The sequence below is a fragment of the Suncus etruscus genome, chromosome 12 (assembly GCF_024139225.1).
Source record: "Suncus etruscus isolate mSunEtr1 chromosome 12, mSunEtr1.pri.cur, whole genome shotgun sequence".
NCBI lineage: Eukaryota > Metazoa > Chordata > Mammalia > Eulipotyphla > Soricidae > Suncus > Suncus etruscus.
The window spans coordinates 31,866,280-31,885,685 of NC_064859.1; the positions used below are offsets into that span (position 1 = coordinate 31,866,280).

The 19,406-nt window shown below is 37.1% G+C and overlaps 1 protein-coding gene across 1 annotated transcript in view; it reads left to right on the plus strand.

Annotated features, from left to right (window-relative positions):
• WDPCP (WD repeat containing planar cell polarity effector) overlaps positions 1-19,406 on the plus strand; it is a 288,768-nt gene that overhangs the window by 257,955 nt on the left and 11,407 nt on the right. The window contains exon 16 of the mRNA XM_049784760.1: positions 12,197-12,251. Within this exon, the coding sequence (XP_049640717.1) occupies positions 12,197-12,251 (55 nt within the window). The remainder of the gene's footprint in view (positions 1-12,196; positions 12,252-19,406) is intronic.

Below are 19,406 nucleotides of genomic sequence, written 5' to 3' on the forward strand. Positions count from 1 at the left end.
GATGCCAACCTGGGCACAGGGGCATGCCCGACATAGACTTTGTCCAGCATTTCGTGCTGTCTTCTATTCCCTCTGCATACACTTTTTTGTTTATTTGTTTTGGGGCCATACCTGGTGATGATCAGAGGTGTGCAGAGTGCTCCTATCTTGATCAGGAATTACTGCTGGCAATACTCAATGGATCATTATAGGATACTTGGAATCAAACCTGGGTCAGCTGTGTGCAAGATAAAGGCTCTACTTGTTTACCATTCCTCTGGCCCCTGCATTTATATTTCTTTAAGACCTTCCTCCCCATCTGTTTAAACTCAATTCTATTTGCTGCCTACCTTCAGTGATTATCAGGATCACACTCTTTGGGCAGCTTGCCTCCTTTTGGAACCTTACTTTTGAGCACGTTATCATTGTCCTCAAGTTACTGGATATGTGGCCCTTCTTGAAGCCCTGGATAATGGACTTGCTGTAGATGTTGTTCCAGGACACCATGACCCACTCCAGGAAGAATCCCAGGGGTAGTTTTGCTAATGAGAATCAGTGCCAGGTTTCCCGCTAGAAGCCGGTTGGACTCTAGGACACATATGCTGTTGTTGAGTAGATTGTACACCACCTAGGCCAGCATCTGCAGCTGAGAGTTCAGACTCCTAGAATGATGACCATATCAGTGTTCAGGCTCTCCATAGTGCCCTTGACTGCAGAGGTGTGGCCCTAGAAGTTACTGAGGATCAGGAGGTCCCACTAGTTATGCAGTTCCCAGTCTGCTACTCTTAGTCCTGCTAGGACTATTAGTCCAGTCCTGTATCATGAGGTGTTCCTTTACACTGGGAACTTCCTGTGTGAGATGCAGATGCCCTACACAATGATATAGGGGTGCAGCTTCTGTTTGCCAGCACCATGTATGGGTACAATCTTCAGCTTTTCCCTGTATGATATCTTCACCAGTACTAGTATTTCCTTCTGGTTGTCTACAATACTCTACAATACTTCCAGGCAGAAGCAGGTAGTCATGCAGCTGGCTCAGTGCCAGGACATTGGTAGGTAACCAGTTAATCAGTCAGCTCCTCAGGCAGCTACTTGGTATGGGCACTTTGTGCACATTGTACATGGGCATCATACTATAGTTCCCAGTCTGGCCTCCCTTCTCAAGGATGTTCATTTTCTGTACAACCTCCAGCACCTAAATCTGCATTGTTACTGAGTCCTGAGTGATGGGGTTACCCTTGGCCTGCATGTAGCCTATATACTCAGCAATGTACTAGTCCACCATGTCAAAGGATCTGTTCTTGGGTTCCCAGAAGTCCAACAAGGTGAGAGCATTCTGTAGTTGTTGTTTCACCTTTTGCACCCAAACTACAGCAGCCTAGCTATTGCTTGGAGGATGTATCAGCATACTCCACCACCATCAGCTTGAAGCTGGCTTTGCTGCCCTGCATACCCTGGCTGAACTGGAATTTGTCTGCCAACTTTTCTGCCAAGAGCTTGTATCTCTGGAAGCCCATGGCCATGTAGAGAGAGAATTCTTTCCCCATTCAGGCAGCTCTATGATGATCTGGGGCAGAAAAGGCCAAAGTAAAAGTATGATGACCTGAGAAGGAAACTTAGGGGAACCTGCCCAATCTGGGTTACTTCCTGTGATTCTTCCTTTTTTATAAAGGGTCCTTGGGTCTGCCAGCCATCCTCCTTTGAGACTTCTCCCCTTTCAGATGAGTGATCATGCCATCTTAGGAGACTAGATCTTGAAACAGGACCATCCTATAATACATACATGATATCTACATACATGACCTTTTAGGGATCTGTCAAAACATCCCACTCCTTATAGCAAAAGTAAATGGCCACCTCATAGAACCGCCCAACTGCCCTGAGAGCAAAGGTGGACTTTCTGTATGCCTGTGGCCATCCTTCAGACTCTCAGTCACTTTATCCTCTTCCTCTACCTTTAGGCCAGTTCACTGGGCTCCATTCTACCAGGGGAATGAGAAAGGCTCTGGCCGAGTGTTAGAACTTTGTCTTTGCTGCCTCTCAGGCTTCCAAATGCATGCAACCCCTTAGAAGGAAGCTGGAAGACACGAGGTGGGAGCAGAATCAGTCTTTAAAAATGAAAATTTATTACAGGGTTGTGGCTCAACAGTAGACACCCTGCATTTCAGAAGCATAAATCAAAACTACTATTTATTGGACTGGAGTGGTAGGGCATTTGCCTTGCACACGGCTGACCTAGGACAGACCATGGTTCAATCCCCCAGCGTCCCATATGGTCCCCCAAGCCAGGAACGATTTCTGGGTGCAGAGCCAGGAGTAATTCCTGAGTGTCACTGGGTATGGCCCCAAAATAAAAATAAAAATCTACTATTTATAAGTACCTATTATTAAGTTCTGCAATGATTGGTTTGTATCATATTTATACCAACATAATATTATCTATTTCCCATTTATAAGTAAGGAAACAGGCATCATTTCAGAGGTAAATGCCATTCTGCCTTTTATTTCAAGTTCCCTGGTAGTTCCCAATATTCCTGTTCCTTTCTTGTTAATGAATATTTCTGTCCTTGGAAGATATATTGTTTTTAGTTTTAGTCATAAAAAGGATAGCAAAAATGTATTTTCTTTGGGGGCCAGAAAGATAGTATAATAGGTAATGTACTTGCCTTGTGGTAAACTTGATTTTGATCCTGCCACTGATTTTTATATGATCCCCTGACCACCGCCAGAAGTTAACCCTGATCATAGAGCCAGGAGTAGGCCATGAGCATAACTGGGTATGGCCCCAAATCTAAAAGAAGCAAAACATTTAAAAAATATTTTATTTATCTTATTTATTCTTAATATATTATAACAGCATCAAAAGAGAATACTTACCCTATTTTTATTAGCATACTGCTTTATGCAATATCTTTGAGTGACTAGTGGCAGCTTATACCACAATATAATCTTTACCTTAGATTTGGAGCTAAATAGTTACCTATCTTATTAAGTGGGAAATGTATGCAATTCTTCCAGAACTAAACAATCACTTTTCTTTTTTTTTTTTTTTTTTTTTGGTTTTTGGGCCACACCCAGTAATGCTCAGGGGTTACTCCTGGCTATGTGCTCAGAAGTTGCTCCTGGCTTGGGGGACCATATGGGACACCGGGGGATCGAACCGCGGTCCGTCCAAGGCTAGCACAGGCAAGGCAGGCACCTTACCTTTAGCGCCACCACCCGGGCCCACAATCACTTTTCTTATTAGAAAAATTCTGTTATCTGAGGCTGGAGCAGTAGTACAGTGGGTACACCCAGGTTCAATCCCCAGCATCCCATATGGTCCCCTGACCACCAACAAGAGTGATTCCTAAGCACAGAGCCAGGAAAAACTTCTGAATTCCACTGGGCTTGGCCAAAAATAAAAGAAAAAAAGAAGAGAGAAAATAAAAACACCTCTATTTTTTAATAGTACGTGAGTATTCATAGGGGTTTATTTTGTTGGTTTTGATTTGGTTTGGTTTTAGGCCACACTCAGCTGTGTTTAGGTGTTACTCCTGACTCTACACTCAGGAATTACTTCTAGTAGTGCTTGGGGACAATATTAGGGATGTCAGGGATCAAATCCAGGTTGACCACATGCAAGGTTAAAGCCCTCCCCACTAGTCTATCACTCCAGACCCTCCTTTAGGTTTTTTGTACTGCTGTACAACTCTGGCACCCTTTTGTCTGTCCTTTAGAAAGTTTTTAGTTCACTCTCTTGTCATCAGAAATAGAACTATTGAGAGCTTTCTAATGTTTTTGTTCTAGCGAAGGACATGTTAACCTAAATGCCATTACTACTTCCAAAGTAAATTTTTCTGTTAAATTAGTTTACATTTTCTGTTTAAATTTCAATTTTATAAATGGTTACCATGTTCCTGCTTAAAATTGCCAGGAAGGAGGAAGTAAAACAAGTTAGTGCACATACATTCATATGCAAGAACAAAACATAAGACAAAACGCAAGAGAAATATATGTTTAGTAAAAGTCCTTATCTAGAGTTAGATATGCTAATAAATGCATGTACTGTAATAATTTTTAGAGTTGAGTAATTCATTATACTGTAAAGTTTTATAGTTTTCCAAAATAATAATCTAGTTACTTGGAATGCGTTCATTTAAGCAGAAGAAATAGCTGGCAAATATTTTCATGTCAGGTGGTATGCATGCTACATTTATAACCTTTCTTATGTTTATTCGTTGTAAAGTAACTTGATGTGACAGGGTGTGACATGTTGCATAGATGACTCAGGTCAGGAATTTAAAAGCATCTTGAAAACAATTCTCTTAAAAAAAGATTTAACTGGTCTTTAAAAAAATTTAATAGTATTTTAAAGATCTATAGTACTTTCCCCCAACATGGGTGATGCTGTCCCTGGGGCAGAGGTGGAGCTGGAATGATTCAGGAGGATAGTAGTAGCCTTGGGTTTAACTGGGGATTGCTTTCTGTTTGTTCACTTAAAGAATATATATATATATATATTTCCAGGGGTGGAAACAAGGAATGAGTAATTATTCTACTAAAGAAAGTGGCTGTAAGCTATATAAGTTTGGGGACTTCTGATCTATAGTGTATCTTCCCCTTATTATCTATTAAAAAAATTCAGTAGATAAGTAGTAGGCTAGGTACAGAGGGGACCACATATTCTAGCAGCCCTGGGGGTGAGGGAAGAGGATATGGGAGGTAGGACAAAAACGGAGGTGTAGGGAGAACAAATTGGTGATGGGAAGCCCCTCGATTTTATGTAAATATGTACCTAAAATATTATTGTCAACAATATGTAAGCCACTATGATCAAAATAAAAATTATATTAAAAAATCACTTTTCCAAGCTATTTTACTTTGCTTACTTACTAGCAAATATATGTATTTAATGTAGCATTATTTGCTATAACTATATAAAATCTGAGCTGTCAATTGATAATTTATATATTATATAATTATTGTTTATCTTTAAAATATAATTTAAGAAAGAAAAAAATAGTAATAAATTCTAGAGCAATTAGACAATAACAAAAATTCATACAAGAAAAAAAATTATTCAGTAGAAGAATTTTCTCAGATGACATTTTGTCTCTGATACAATTTATTCAGGAATTTTATTAAGATCTGCATAGAAAATCTTGCGTGCTTAGTAAAATCTATGTAACCAGAATAAAAGAAATAAAAGTAACTGGGGAAGCAGAAGAATCTCTATGCTTCTTTACATATAAAATATTTCCTGCCAGATATTTCTCTGTATTTCTTGACCAACTAACACAGGTAATGCATTTATATTTCCATCACTCTTTCCCCCTTTTTATTTTTTGTTTGTTTTTTTTTGGGCCACGCCCATTTGAAGCTCAGGGGTTACTCCTGGCTATGCACTCAGAAATCGTTCCTGGCTTGGGAGGACCATATGGGATCACACGGAGGTCCGTCCTAGGCTAGCGCTTGCAAGGCAGACACCTTACCTCTAGTGCCACCACTCTGCCCCATCCCCCCTTTTTAAAATAAAGTCCTTGCAGTGTTTGTGCTGTCATTTCAAACTCCAGTTCCAAAAATGTTTTAATGATACTAATCACAAGATTAGCTACTAATGACTAAGATTTGTTTTCATAATAAGAAATATGTAAAAAAAACAAATATGTGTTTTATTTACTTTTACTAGCATTTTATTTATTTAAATTTTATTTGTATTACTTAATATTAGAGGGAGTTGGGCCACACCTAGCAGTCATTGGAGTTACTCTCAACTTTGTGCTAGAATGATAAAACTAGGTTTGGCTACATATAAAGCAAGACATTAAACTAGATACTATCTCTCCAATTCCTACAGTTGCAAGAAGTATAGGATTGATTCACTGTACCCATTACCAGTGTTTATGTATATCAGATTATCAAACTAAGATTCCCCTCTTAATTCCTCCCACCACTTTTCCCTTTCCCTTTGTAACTATAATCTCCACCAAATCTACATTATTTTTGTTGTGTTTCATGAATTTGTGGAGTGTTACAAGGTTTTTTGTTTGGGCTTTGGAGGGTTCTTTTGATTATTTATAGTCCACATGAGTAAAATCATATAGTCATTGACTTTCCTTTTCTGACAATGGATTTAGGCTATGGAACATGTGGGGTGCAAAGAATTGAACCCTGGTCAACCACATGCAAAGCAAGTACCCTACCCTCTGTACTATTATTCTTACCCTCCCCAATTTTTATATTTTTGTCTATATTATTATAAGAGACCATGATTTACAGAGTTATTCATACTAGAATTTCAGGTATACAGTGTTCCAACACCAATCCCATCACCAATGACAGTAGTTTAAAATACTATTAATGTTTCTCATGAACAGAATTTTGTTTTGTTTTGTTTCGGTTTTGGATACACCCAGCAGTACTCAGGGTTTACTCCTGGCTCTGCACTCAGACATCGCTAATGGCAAGCATGGAGGAATATATGGGATTCTGGGATTCAAACCACCATCTATCCTGAATGGGCTGCATGCAAGGCAAATGCCTTATCGCAGTGCTATCTTTCCGGGCTCCCATTATGCACAGAATTTTAACACTCCGCCCATCACCAGTGTATCCATCTACCTTTCCAAAGGCCTCAACACCCCTCCTCATCTATTGCCTACCCCAACTCAATTGTGTAGATCAATTCTCTCATTATGTTGCCTGTGGACATTTGTTGTTCCTTGCCACAGTTGTAAAGGAATTATGAAATCATGCAGTTCAAGGCACCCTGGAAGATATGTTATGTGAATTAACTGGCTAGTATTGAATAACAGAACAAGGGAATGCAAGGTGTCAAAAGGGGGATACCTCCATTACCCTGATCCCTAGTTTATAGAACTGAGGATAGGAACAAAAAGAGTGTAGAAGTAACAAGAGGTATGCAGAAAGTAACTGGGTCTGGATATATTAGCAGTGTAGATATATGATATATCTCTATATTTGGACCACAGAACCAACCAAGCTAAAAAAAAAAAGATCAAATTGCAGCAACAAACTTAAAAATACCAGAGTGGTGCGTTCAATTGGAGAGATAACTACACTGACAATTATTATGACAATGGTAGTGAGAGAAATAGAATGCCTGTCTCAAATACAGGCCGGAGGTGGAAAGGAGGGAGATAGGGGCATATGTGGTGGGAATGTTGCATTGGTGAAGGGAGGTATTCTTTTTATAACTGAAACCCATCTACAAACATGTTTGTAATCATGGTGCTTAAAGATATTAATTTTAAAAATACAATTGTCTTCACGATCTACTCATCTGTTATTGGACATCTAGGTTGATTATGTGCTACATTTGTACAATGGAATACTGCATAGATGTAATGAATGATGAAATCATGCAATTTGCTGCAACATGGATGAACTGGAAAATAATTATGTTAAATTAAATAAGACAGAAGAAAGAGGATAAATATAGGATGATATCTCTTACATGTGGTATTTATAATAACTGCAAGAAGGAGTGCAATGATTTAAATGGGGATTGTCAACACTCTTGACTCCAGAGTATAGTGAAAAGAGGGAAAGAAATTGAGTGGAGGAAGAGAAAAACAAATGTGAAATAGTAGGGGGCAGGGACCAAGGGGACTGGCCCAGGTACATTGGTGGGTTTAAGAAAGGACAGAACTAAATATCCAGGCCAACAATGAAATTTTATTTCAACAATGAAATCATGAGAACCAAAATTTAACAACCAAACTTAAAAATGGGCCTGTTAATGATGGAAGGCTGGGGTGGGGGTGGTGGCATGCAATGTATTCTGAAAACATTAGTGGAAGTTGACACTGGTGGTGGGATTGGTGCTAAAACATTGTATATCTAAAATTTAATTATGAATAACTTTGTAAATCACAATGCTTTAAATAAAAATATTTTTAATTTTAAAGTACAAACTGTCAAAGACAAGAATGATCTTTCATATAGATACAGCAAAATATATACAGCAAAATAGAAAATGATGTGTATGGGCCGGTGAGGTGGTGCTAGAGGTAAGGTGTCTGCCTTGCAAGCACTAGCCAAGGAAGGACCGCAGTTTGATCCCCCGGTGTCCCATATGGTCCCCCCATGCCAGGGGCAATTTCTGAGCGCTTAGCCAGGAGTAACCCCTGAGCATCAAATGGGTGTGGCCGAAAAAAATGATGTGTATATATATCAAATTGTCATTTTTCACATAATGTCATTCCATAACCTAGCTGTTGCGCTAAGTGCTGTATATCCTTTCAAATGAATGTTTTTGTTTTCTGGAGGTAATGGAATTGCTGCATGATATGGAAGTTTAATTCTTTTCTAAGATGCTAGTGTTTTTCATAGAAATTGAACAAGGCAATATTTGCATTAGCAGAGGATGAGAGTTTCTTTTTCAACACATTCCCACTAACACAAACTTGTTCCAAATTTTTTTGTTATGTGCCATTCACATATCGTGACATATCTCATTGTGACTTGACTTGATAATAAGAGATAAGCACTTTTTCATGATATATTTCTATTTATTTGTGTTTCTGTTGCCTTTATATATATATATATATATATATATATATATATATATATATATATATATATATATATATAATTTAGGTAGAAGGTTCATTTTGACAATAATAATTATTCCAATCCATGGGCATAGAATATTTTTCCACTTCCTAAGGTCATCTCTTTTTAAGTGGTTTATAGTTTTCAATGTGTAGATCTTTCACCTCTTTTGTTAGATGATTCATAGGCTCTTAATATAGACTCTTTGATCTCTTGCTCTTCTAATTATATACCTATAGTAATAAAGATGATTTGTGTGTTGACTTTGAAGCCTGCCACATTGTAGTATTGGTTATACCCTTTTAATGAACGTTTAAGGTCTTTTATGTATAATATGTCATCTGCAGATAATGATAGATTGATTTCTAATTTGGATCCCTTTGATTCTGAATCTTGCCTTATTGTTATTGCTAGGACTTCTAATACTATATTGAATAAAGTGGAGGGTAGACATTTTTCTTATCTCAGGAGGAATGCTTTCAGTTTTCCATCATTGAGAATAAAGCTGGTAGGGGGTAATAAATAATTTAAAAGTTTATAAAAAGAATAAAGCTGGTGGGCCAGAATGACAGTGCAGTTGCTAGGGCATTTGCCTTGCACAAGAAAACCCTGGTTTGATCCCTAGCATCTGATATGGCTTTCCAAGTCTGGTAGGAGTAATTTCTGAGCACATAGCCAGGAGTAACCCTTGCACACTGCCTGGTATGGCCCAAAAACAAAAGCATAAAACAAAAAAAGAATAATACTGACTTTGTCTTGTGTGTGTGTGTGTGTGTGTGTGTGTGTTTGGGCTACACTCAAATGTTCTCAGGGATTACACCTGACAGGACTCAAGACCATGTGTGGTTCCAGCATTGAACCTGGGTTAACAAGCAAACTCCTTAACTGTTGTATTGTCCCTCTGGCCCCAGCCATTATTATCATGAAGAATGCTCCTACCCACCTCCATTTTGTTGAGTTTTTATCTTGAATTCATTTTGAATCTTGTGAAAAGTTATTCTGCAGCAGTTGTCATTATCATGTAATTTTCCCCTCCTCTATTATCTAATTTTTTGCTTAATTTTTGTTGATGTATTATACTTCATTAATTGATTTGCACATGTTAAATCATCCTTAGTTTCCCTGGAATGAATATCACTTTATCATATTTTTTTGTCAGAAAATATTTGAAGATTTTATGTGGAAGATAGAACAGATAAACTCTGTTAATCTATTTATGCTGTTAGATTCAGTTCACTAAGTTTTTGTTGAGGAGTTTTGCATCAATGTTCATAAGGAAAATTGAGCTTAATTTTTTTCTAGTAGTCCTCTGCTTTGGGAATTAGTGTACCATTGACTTTGTAAAACCTTTGTGTTGCAAGACAAATGCTCTACCCTGAACACGATATGGTTTCCTAAGCACCATCAGGAATGACCCTTTAGTGAAGAGGCAGGAGTAACAACTGAGCACTGCCAGGTGTGGCCCAACAACCAAAAAAAATGTGGGAGATCTATATTATAACTTTAAATCACTTAAAAAAGAGAAAGAAGACCTTAAGAAAAATATGCCATACTCATGGATTGGAAGAATCAATGTTGTTAAAATGACTTTCCTATTGAATCTATATAGATTCAATGCAAACCCTATCCAAATTCATACAACATTCTTCAAGGACTTATAAATAGTAATAATATTAATTATTAAAACTATAAATTATAAAATTTATATAATTTATGAATTTATATAATTATAAAATATTAATATTAATAATAAAGTTTGTATGGAATCAGAAGAAACCATGAAAAGCCAAAGCCATGCTGATAAATAAGAAATGCAGAGGTACTTTCTGTGGGAGACAGCCCAGAAGACACTAAGGAACATAATCGCTCCAGGACCTACACCTAGTAAGATGTCCCCACCCAACCAATGTGGGGCTGAGTCTTGCCATGTGATTGGGCAACCAGAGCCACTATAAAGAGCCATTATATATACTGCTGCCCTGATCCCTGCCTTCTTTTTGTAGGAGGCAGCCTAGAATTTACCAAGGAACATAATCTCTTCAGGACCCACACCCGAGGAGCTCCGCTCACTCCACGGCCACACGCATCTTTTAACTCCTGAACCCCACTTCTGCACATAGTAAGTAGCACACTACAAGCTTCACAATGGGGAAATTTTGCAGTAAAACCCCATGTATAGAGAATCAAGATGGCTGCTCTGATAATCCGAAAGTACCAAACAATTAGGTATCCTCTCAAATGAGATGTTTAGAGAAGAATTATGGAAGATGTTCATGGAGCTCAAAAAAAGCATCGATAGACTTGAATGGAGCATAAATAAGAATCAAGAGGATTTGATCATTGAAATTAGAAAACTCCATACTGAAATAACAGGTCTGAAAAACTCAGCTTATGAATTGAAAACCTCAATGGAAAGCCTCTCCACTGGAGTAACAGCAGCTGCAAACAGGGTCTGTGATCCAGAGGATAGAATGCAGAACAACTCCATATGGCAGAAGAGACTGGAAGAGAACCTTAAAGCAAATGATCAGACAATGTCTAAACTACTCAAAGAATGTGAACCGATGAAAATAGAAGTCTTCGATAAACTCAACAGAGACAACATAGAATCAATGAAGTCCCAGAAACCCAGAACAAGAATAATAAGAGGAGTTGAAAGAAGAGTGAGAACAGGAAGAGGAAGAAAAAGAATTTTAAGAAGAATAAGGCGAAGAAGAAGAGTAAAAAAAATAAGGGAAAGAAGAGTAAGAATAAGGTGAAGAAGAGTAAGAAGTATATTGTGAAGAGTAGTAAGAAGAGGGGAAAGATGAAAAGGAAGAAGAAAAAAGAGGAGAAAGGAGAGTAAGAAGAGGGCAAAGAATAGTAAGAAGGGGAAGAAGAGAAAGAAGAAAGAGAGGGGCTGGAGAGATAGTATGGAGGTAAAGAATTTGCCTTTCATGCCGAAGGTCAGTGGTTCGAATCCTGACATCCCATATGGTCCCCCGTGTCTGCCAGGGGCAAATTCTGAGCATAGAGCCAGGAGAAACCTTTGAGCATTGCCAGGTATGACCCAAAAACAAAAAAACAAAAAAGAAAAAGAAAAGAGGAGGAAGAAGAGAAGGAAGAAGAAAAAGAAGAGAAGAAAAAAGAAGACAAGAGGAGGAGGCTAAGGATGTGGTTTAATTTGTAGAGTAGATGACCTATATATCTCAATGACCAGATTTGATCCCAAATGATCTCATGTCCATGCTCTTATTATTCTCACAAATAGTATGAATTCAATATATCTGTATGTATAAAAATATATGATATACTTATCCATACTTACATCTAATAAAGCAACTGTAAAAAAAATACAGGTGGGGGAAGGTGAGAGGTAGTGGGAATGCTGCACTGGTGAATGTGCACTGGTGAATGTGCACTGGTGTTCTGTTTATGACTGAAACCCAACTACAATCATGCTTGTAATCATGGTGCTTAAATAAAGATTAAAAAAAAAGAAATACAGAGGTGTCTCATTATGTAATTTTGAACACTGTACTATGAATCTAAAGTGACAAAAAGTATCTGAAATTGAAATAAAGCTAGGCTCACTGATCAATGGGTTAGAATAATACACAATAACAAAACCCCATATATATGAACAGTTAATTTTTTTAATTTAATTTTATTTTTTTAGATGACTCAAAAGCCCTGAAGTTTCAACAACAAAAACACTCGCTACAAATAATATGGTAAAGTGGCAGAATAGAAAAGCATATATAAATTCTTAAGTTGTTTCTTTTTTACATAGATGAAATAAAAATTAATCCTAGGGGCAGAAGTGATTGTACAATAGGTAGTGCATTTGCCTTGCATGTGAACAAGGCATGTTCCATCCCTGGCATCTCATGAGGTTCCTGAGACCAAGAGTGACTCATGAGCACCAAAAATAAATAAAATTAAACGAAAAATAAATAATTCTATGGACCCGAGCTATAACACAGCGGTACAGCATTTGCCTTGCATGCAGCCAACTTTGTTTAGACCCCAGTTCAATTCTTGGCATCCCTTATGGTCTCCTGAGCCTGCCAGGAGCAATTTCTGAATGCAGAGCCAGGAGTAGCTTCTGAGCACCACCAGGTGTGACCCCAAATCCCCCCAAATAAATAAATAATTATATTACTTTGTATCCGAGAAGCCCTTATATTTCCTTGTTGGCTTCTTTGTTGTTTTTTATTTGCAGTTTTTTTTTATTTCTTCTGTGTGATTCTCCAACTGAGTGATTCTGCTATTATAGCTTTCTAAGACATTTTTTATTTCCTTTAATTCCATTTGTATGGAATCTCTCATGTTCTGTAATAGTTCTTTAAGCTGGTTGATTTCTTCATCTATGGTTTTCTTGTACTCACTGGCTAGTGATTCTTTCATTTCTTTTACCATGGCTTGCATTTCTTTTGCCAGGGTTGCTTTTAGGTGTTCATCTATTGGGTGTGTGAGTTTTTGTGGACTTGGAAACTTGTTGGAATTTCTCTCCATATTCCTAGTTGGTAGTGTCTTCCTTAGTTTACCCATATTTCTTTACATTTAATGGTTTGACTTGGAGTGCAGTACCTTCAGATTTTAGCCCTCTTTTGCCACCTGTGGGGTGGGGCTTGGTCCCTTCTCTGGAGTGCGGCTCTACGTGGGTATGTTGGCTGAGGTCGCTGAGGTTTGGCCCCTCCCACATCCTCCAGTTGAGCCTGATCAATCATCTTCCCCCTCTTCCTGCCAGACAGGGCAGTTCCACTCCTGGCCACAATAGTAGAGGGCACAGTTGAGCCTAGATCACTTGTCTTTCCTCCACCTCTTGGGAGCCCTCTGCACTTCCTCCTTACCTTCCTTTATGCCTAAAGATAAATTTAAAATGCTATGTATTTTAGCTCATAAATGTATGGGGAATATTTAACAAATATAGCAAAAAGCAATGGCAAGGGAGATTAATGACACTATGTATATATGTTTAGATATATAACTTTTATATTTAAACATTATAGCTAATTCAACATTCATTTTAGTTTAGAAGTTATTTCAATACAAATGGCCAAAAGGCACATGAAAAAATGCTTCACATCACTAATCATCAGGGAGATGCAAATCATTACAACAATGAGGTACCATCTCATGCCACAGAGACTGGCACACATCACAAAGAACAAGAACAATCTGTGCTGGCAGGGATGTGGGAAAAAAGGAACAACTCTCATTCACAGCTGGTGGGAATGCCATCTAGTCCAGCCCTTATGGAAAACAATATGGAGATTCCTCAAAAAACTGGAAATTGAGTTCCCATATGATCTAGCTATAGCACTCTAGGGATATATCCTATGAACACAAAAACACAATATAGGGCCTGGAGAGATAGCACAGCGGCGTTTGCCTTGCAAGCAGCTGATCCAGGACCAAAGGTGGTTGGTTCGAATCCCGGTGTCCCATATGGTCCCCCGTGCCTGCCAGGAACTATTTCTTTTTTTTTTTTTTTTTTTTTTTTGGTTTTTGGGCCACACCCAGCGGTGCTCAGGGGTTACTCCTGGCTATCTGCTCAGAAATAGCTCCTGGCAGGCACGGGGGACCATATGGGACACCGGGATTCGAACCAACCACCTTAGGTTCTGGATCGGCTGCTTGCAAGGCAAACACCGCTGTGCTATCTCTCCGGGCCCATGCCAGGAACTATTTCTGAGCAGACAGCCAGGAGTAACCCCTGAGCACCACCGGGTGTGGCCCAAAAACAAAACAAAATCAAAACAAAACAAAACAAAAAAAACACAATATAAAAAAAGCCTTTCTTACACCTATATTCATTGCAGCATTATCTACAGTAGCCAGAATCTGGAACCAACCCAGATTCCCTTCAATAGATGAATTGCTAAAAAAAAAAATGTGGTACATATACACAGTGGAATATTATGCAGCAGTCAGGAGAGGTGAAGTCATGAAATTTTTCTATACATGGATGCACATGGAAACTATTACACTGAGTGAAATAAGTCAGAGGAAAAGAAAGATACATAGAATAATTTCACTGATTTATGGATATTCAGAAAAACAAAAGACACTATTGTAATAATGCCCAGAGACAAAGAGATGAGAGCTGAAGGACCAGATCACAATATGAAGTTCACCACAGAATGGTAAGTACAGTTAGAGAATTAACCACACTAACAACTATCATGACAATATTAATGAGTGAGAGAAGTAGAATGCCTGTCTCTAATAAAGGCAGGGGGTGAGAGAGGAGAGGGATGGGGAACATTGGTGGTGGAAATGTTGCACTGGTGTTCTCTTTATGACTGAAACCCAACTAGAAACATGTAATCATGGTGCTTAAATATATATTTATTTAAAAAGCATTTATTTCAAGATTGAGGATTGATTTTAAAATATTGTTAAAATATTAATACATTTGAACCTATATTTTAAATATGCTATATTAGTGAGATGTATATATCATTTGTAATATACATGTGTATAAAATACATATATGTGTATATCTGTATACATATATACTGAATTTAAATTGCTATAAATACCAGAAACAAAAAGATAGAACAGCATATAAAGCACTTACTTGCTTTGTATGCAGTCAGCCTGGGCTCAGTCCCTGGCACCATATATGGTCCCTGAGTGCAGAAAGTGCTCCCTAAGCACAAAGCCAGGAGTAAACACTGAGTACCACCAACTGCAGGTCCCAAACAAAAAATAAAAGTCTTAAATCATGTTGTAACATGATAAATTCATATTAAAAATGCAGAAGTGTATTCATATCACACTTTTCTAATTACTGAACATCTGAAAAATTAAAATAAAGGATGAAAATAAATACTGCAATTCAGTGATTTTTACCAATAAATGTTAGTCTTTAATATAAAATATGAACTCACTAAAAATTGCATTGTACAATTTTATGTACAATTTATGTATTGTACAATTATGTTGTAATACAATATCTATTATATATAGATATAGAAAAATAGTATATTCAATGAAAAGTCATAATGACCTCCTCCAGCTTTCCTGACCAAAAATTCTACTTGCAAATATTAATTCTGCATTCTAAATGTCAATTGGAAAATTCATATGTCTAACTTTTAGGTAAAATGTAAACATTTTCATTCTTTCACTCTGAATTACCAAATTAACTTCTGGTCAACACTCAAACTTAGTCAATGTTCAAACCTGAAGTAAAAAATTTTCTGCATAATTGCTTGGTACAATAATATTTAATAATGACACTTTCAATTTTTATAACTGAATAGATAGGAAGAACAATGTCAATGGATGGCAAAACTTTCTGGAACTGTAGATTCAGTTTTAGAATTAGAGGTTTTCTTTTAAAGGTGGAACAAACCACAAATTGTGTCTCAGGAAGTCTATTTATCTGACATGTGAGAAAAGATAAACACCTGTAAGTTGATGTTAAAGTCCAAACTAGTTTTGAAATAACAAGAAAGAAAAAGCCAAGAGTTCACATTTCATCTAAAACCATCAATGTGTGCACTGGCCCATTAATTATATGGCCAAGCACAAAATGGTATGTTAGTCTCCTCTCTTTATTCTAGAATGACAGCTATAAGGTAAGATTTTAGTTCAGAGGAAAAAGGATAGTTCAAATACTTTATTTGTTGGTCTCAAGATTTTGCCTAAGTTGTGAATTAAAAGGAAAAAACTATTGAGGATAGAAGTTATGTTGATCATTCTGTTGGAACTAAAATAAAGTTAAAATGATTATTTTAAAACTATGGCTGTAATAAAACCAGCTTTTCTAGATTACTAAAATATTCTAAGGCAGAGATTGGCAAATTGCTTTATTTAAAGTCTCAGTTGGCAATTACTTGACTTTCCTCGCCATAGTTTTTTGTCAAAACTATTCTCTTTTTTGCACACACACACCAAAAAAGGCAGCACAGAAATAAGGAACCAGCAAGACTAAGTTCCAATAAAACTTTTGGGCACTGTAATATTAATTTATATAGTATTAACAAAATACTGTCCTTGACTTTTTCCAAAGAATTTAAATACAAAAGTAAATCTTTTGTTTTATAAACTCATTTTTTGTTTTATAAAATTATTTTTATGTTTCAAAGGAAAAAAATATTACTGAGATTTTTTTTTTAATTTAGCTTCGAGTATTAGATTTTAAAAAGCCTATCAGTGCCTTATTAGAATAATTAAGTGGAAATAATAGTATTTAAGCCTTTTCCTCTGGATGAAGCAATTTAATGTCTTTATACCAATCTATTATTATAATGGTAATAAGTAGAAAAAAATTCAGCATAAAATATTTAGTTCAAGATGCTTTATGCTCAGGCTTAAGAATTATGGATTATGGCATTTACCTTACACGCAGCTGACATGGGCTCAGTCCTCAGCAATGCATATGATTTCTCCCCAAACACCACTAGGAGTATCCCCTGAGTAAGAAGTGAGCCCTGAGGCCTATTGGTGAGTCCCAAACACACACATGTATGTACACACACCCCAAATTTTCTATGTTAAAAAAATTTTAGAAAAAAGTCACATTTGGCCATCTGATAAATTATTTACTTTAGATAAGGATGTATGCATTTTTTAATTTATTTATATTTATTTATTTATTTATTTATTTATTTTTGGGTTTTTGGGCCCCGGTAACGCTCAGGGGTTACTCCTGGCTATGTGCTCAGAAGTTGCTCCTGGCTTGGGGGACCATATGGGACACCAGGTGATCGAACCGCGGTCCGTCCAAGGCTAGCACAGGCAAGGCAGGCACCTTACCTTTAGCGCCACCGCCCGGCCCTATTTATATTTATTTAAAGTAATAAATATATACACAATTCTGAATTGAAAAGGCATATCACTTCCAGTAAATAATTCTATTGTCAAGCATGTTCTGCAGTTACCCTGTTTTCAGAGACAAATAAGTTTACCAATGAATTGTTATATTTAAAATTATACATGTATTTTAAAATGTATATGCTATATAACTTTTGTTTTTTTGGTTTTTTGAGGGGGCCACACCTGGTGACACTCAGGGGTTGCTCCTGGCTATGTGCTCAGATATCGCTCCTGGCTTGGGGGACCATATGGAACACCAGTGAATCAAACCGCAGTTTGTTCTAGGCTAGCACAGGCAAGGCAGACGCCTTACCCCTTGCGCCACCGCACTGGCCCCTATGCTATATAACTTTTAAAGTTTAACCACCATATTTTTTTCTTCCAGAAAATGCTAGGAAGTAGTTCAGTAGTAGAGCATATATCCTGCATGTGTGAAGTCCTTTGTTCAATAGCACTACCAACCAATATATAAAATAAAATACATGTTTCTTTATGGTGACAAAAGTTTATACATATGCATTATATAAAATTGAAACATTCATGAAATGTCTAATTTAGAAAATAAAACCTCTGTATAATCCTACCCACCAGAAAAGAAATTTTAACATACATACATAAATATTGCATACTTTTCTTTTTACATATTTTAACAAAATGTTTATTCATTACTTCCTGTTTTTAAAATTGCCTTTAGAAAATTTAATGTGATGATTTGGAAAGCTTTATGTCAGTATATGTAGATTGACCACCTTCCCTTTTTAACAGTTATATTACTCAATTAATATAGCTAAACTGCACTTTTCTTTTTCATTACTTTTAGTGTTGGGGTCTCATCCAGAAGCCCTCAGGGTTTACTCTTGGCTGTCTGCTCAAAAGTTACTCCTGACAGGATTGGGGACCAATTAGGATGTGGGAATGAACCCAGGTCAGCTATGTGCAAAGCAAATACCCTACTCGGAGTGCTATCACTCTGGCCCCTAAACTGCAATTTTCTTTTCTTTTCTTTTTCATTTTTATTGTGGTCAAAGTGAATTACAATTATTTACAGAAATATTTAAGGCACATAGTGACAATGAATGTTCCCTCCACCCTTGTTCCCTGTATGCATTCCATATCTTCCACCTTTACTCTCCATAATGCTAGAGTAACTGTTTCCCAATAATATGGCTTGTTGTATAATTGGGTACCGATTCTGTTGTCATTGACTATGGGTTTGGTGTTCAAGTCTGATTATTTTTCCTTTCAACTAAATGTTCATTAGACTGTCTGTTCTTGGTACCATCCAATTTTCCCCCTCAAATTGTGAGGCTGAACAAGATGATTTCAGTAATGTGGTTCTGTTGGAGATATACAGAAAGATAAAGGAGAAGAAAAGAAAAACAAAAACAAAAGTAAATGGAGAAAGAGAAAAAGGGAGGGGGAGAAACTAGGGAGAGTCCATCTAGGTGTTATAAATTTACCTTTAGAAGGAAAAAGGGAGGGCCAGAGAGATAGCATAGAGGTAAACGCTTTTCATGCAGAAGGTCATTGGTTCGAATCCCGGCATCCCATATGGTCCCCCAAGCCTGCCAGGAGCAATTTCTGAGCCTGGAGCCAGAAGTAACCCCTGAGCGCTGCCGGGTTTGACACCCCCCCCCAAAAAAGGAGAAACGGAAAAAGAAAAAAAAGGCTAACAAAACAAAAGAAAAGAAAAAGAAAAAGAAAGAACCAAAACAAAACCCAAAATCAATAGGGCAGTAATAACAAAAGTACAAAAAGAACAAAAAAAAAAAAAAAAGAAAAAAGAAATATAAAAAAAAAACAAAAACAGTTGGAAAGAAGGAAAGAAGGGAAAAAAACCATCTACCACTTAAAAAGGTTTGTGTTTCTTTTTTTTTTTTTTGCAAAGGCACAGTAAATATTGGGGAAATTAGAACAGGAATTCCCTTGGCCTAAGTGATACAGGGTTTCTCCACCCTTAAAGCCTTGAAGCATATGCCATGGGAACAACTACAGACACCATATCTGCTATTTTCACACCCTAAGTTCTTTTTATGGCACCAGAAAACTTTCTG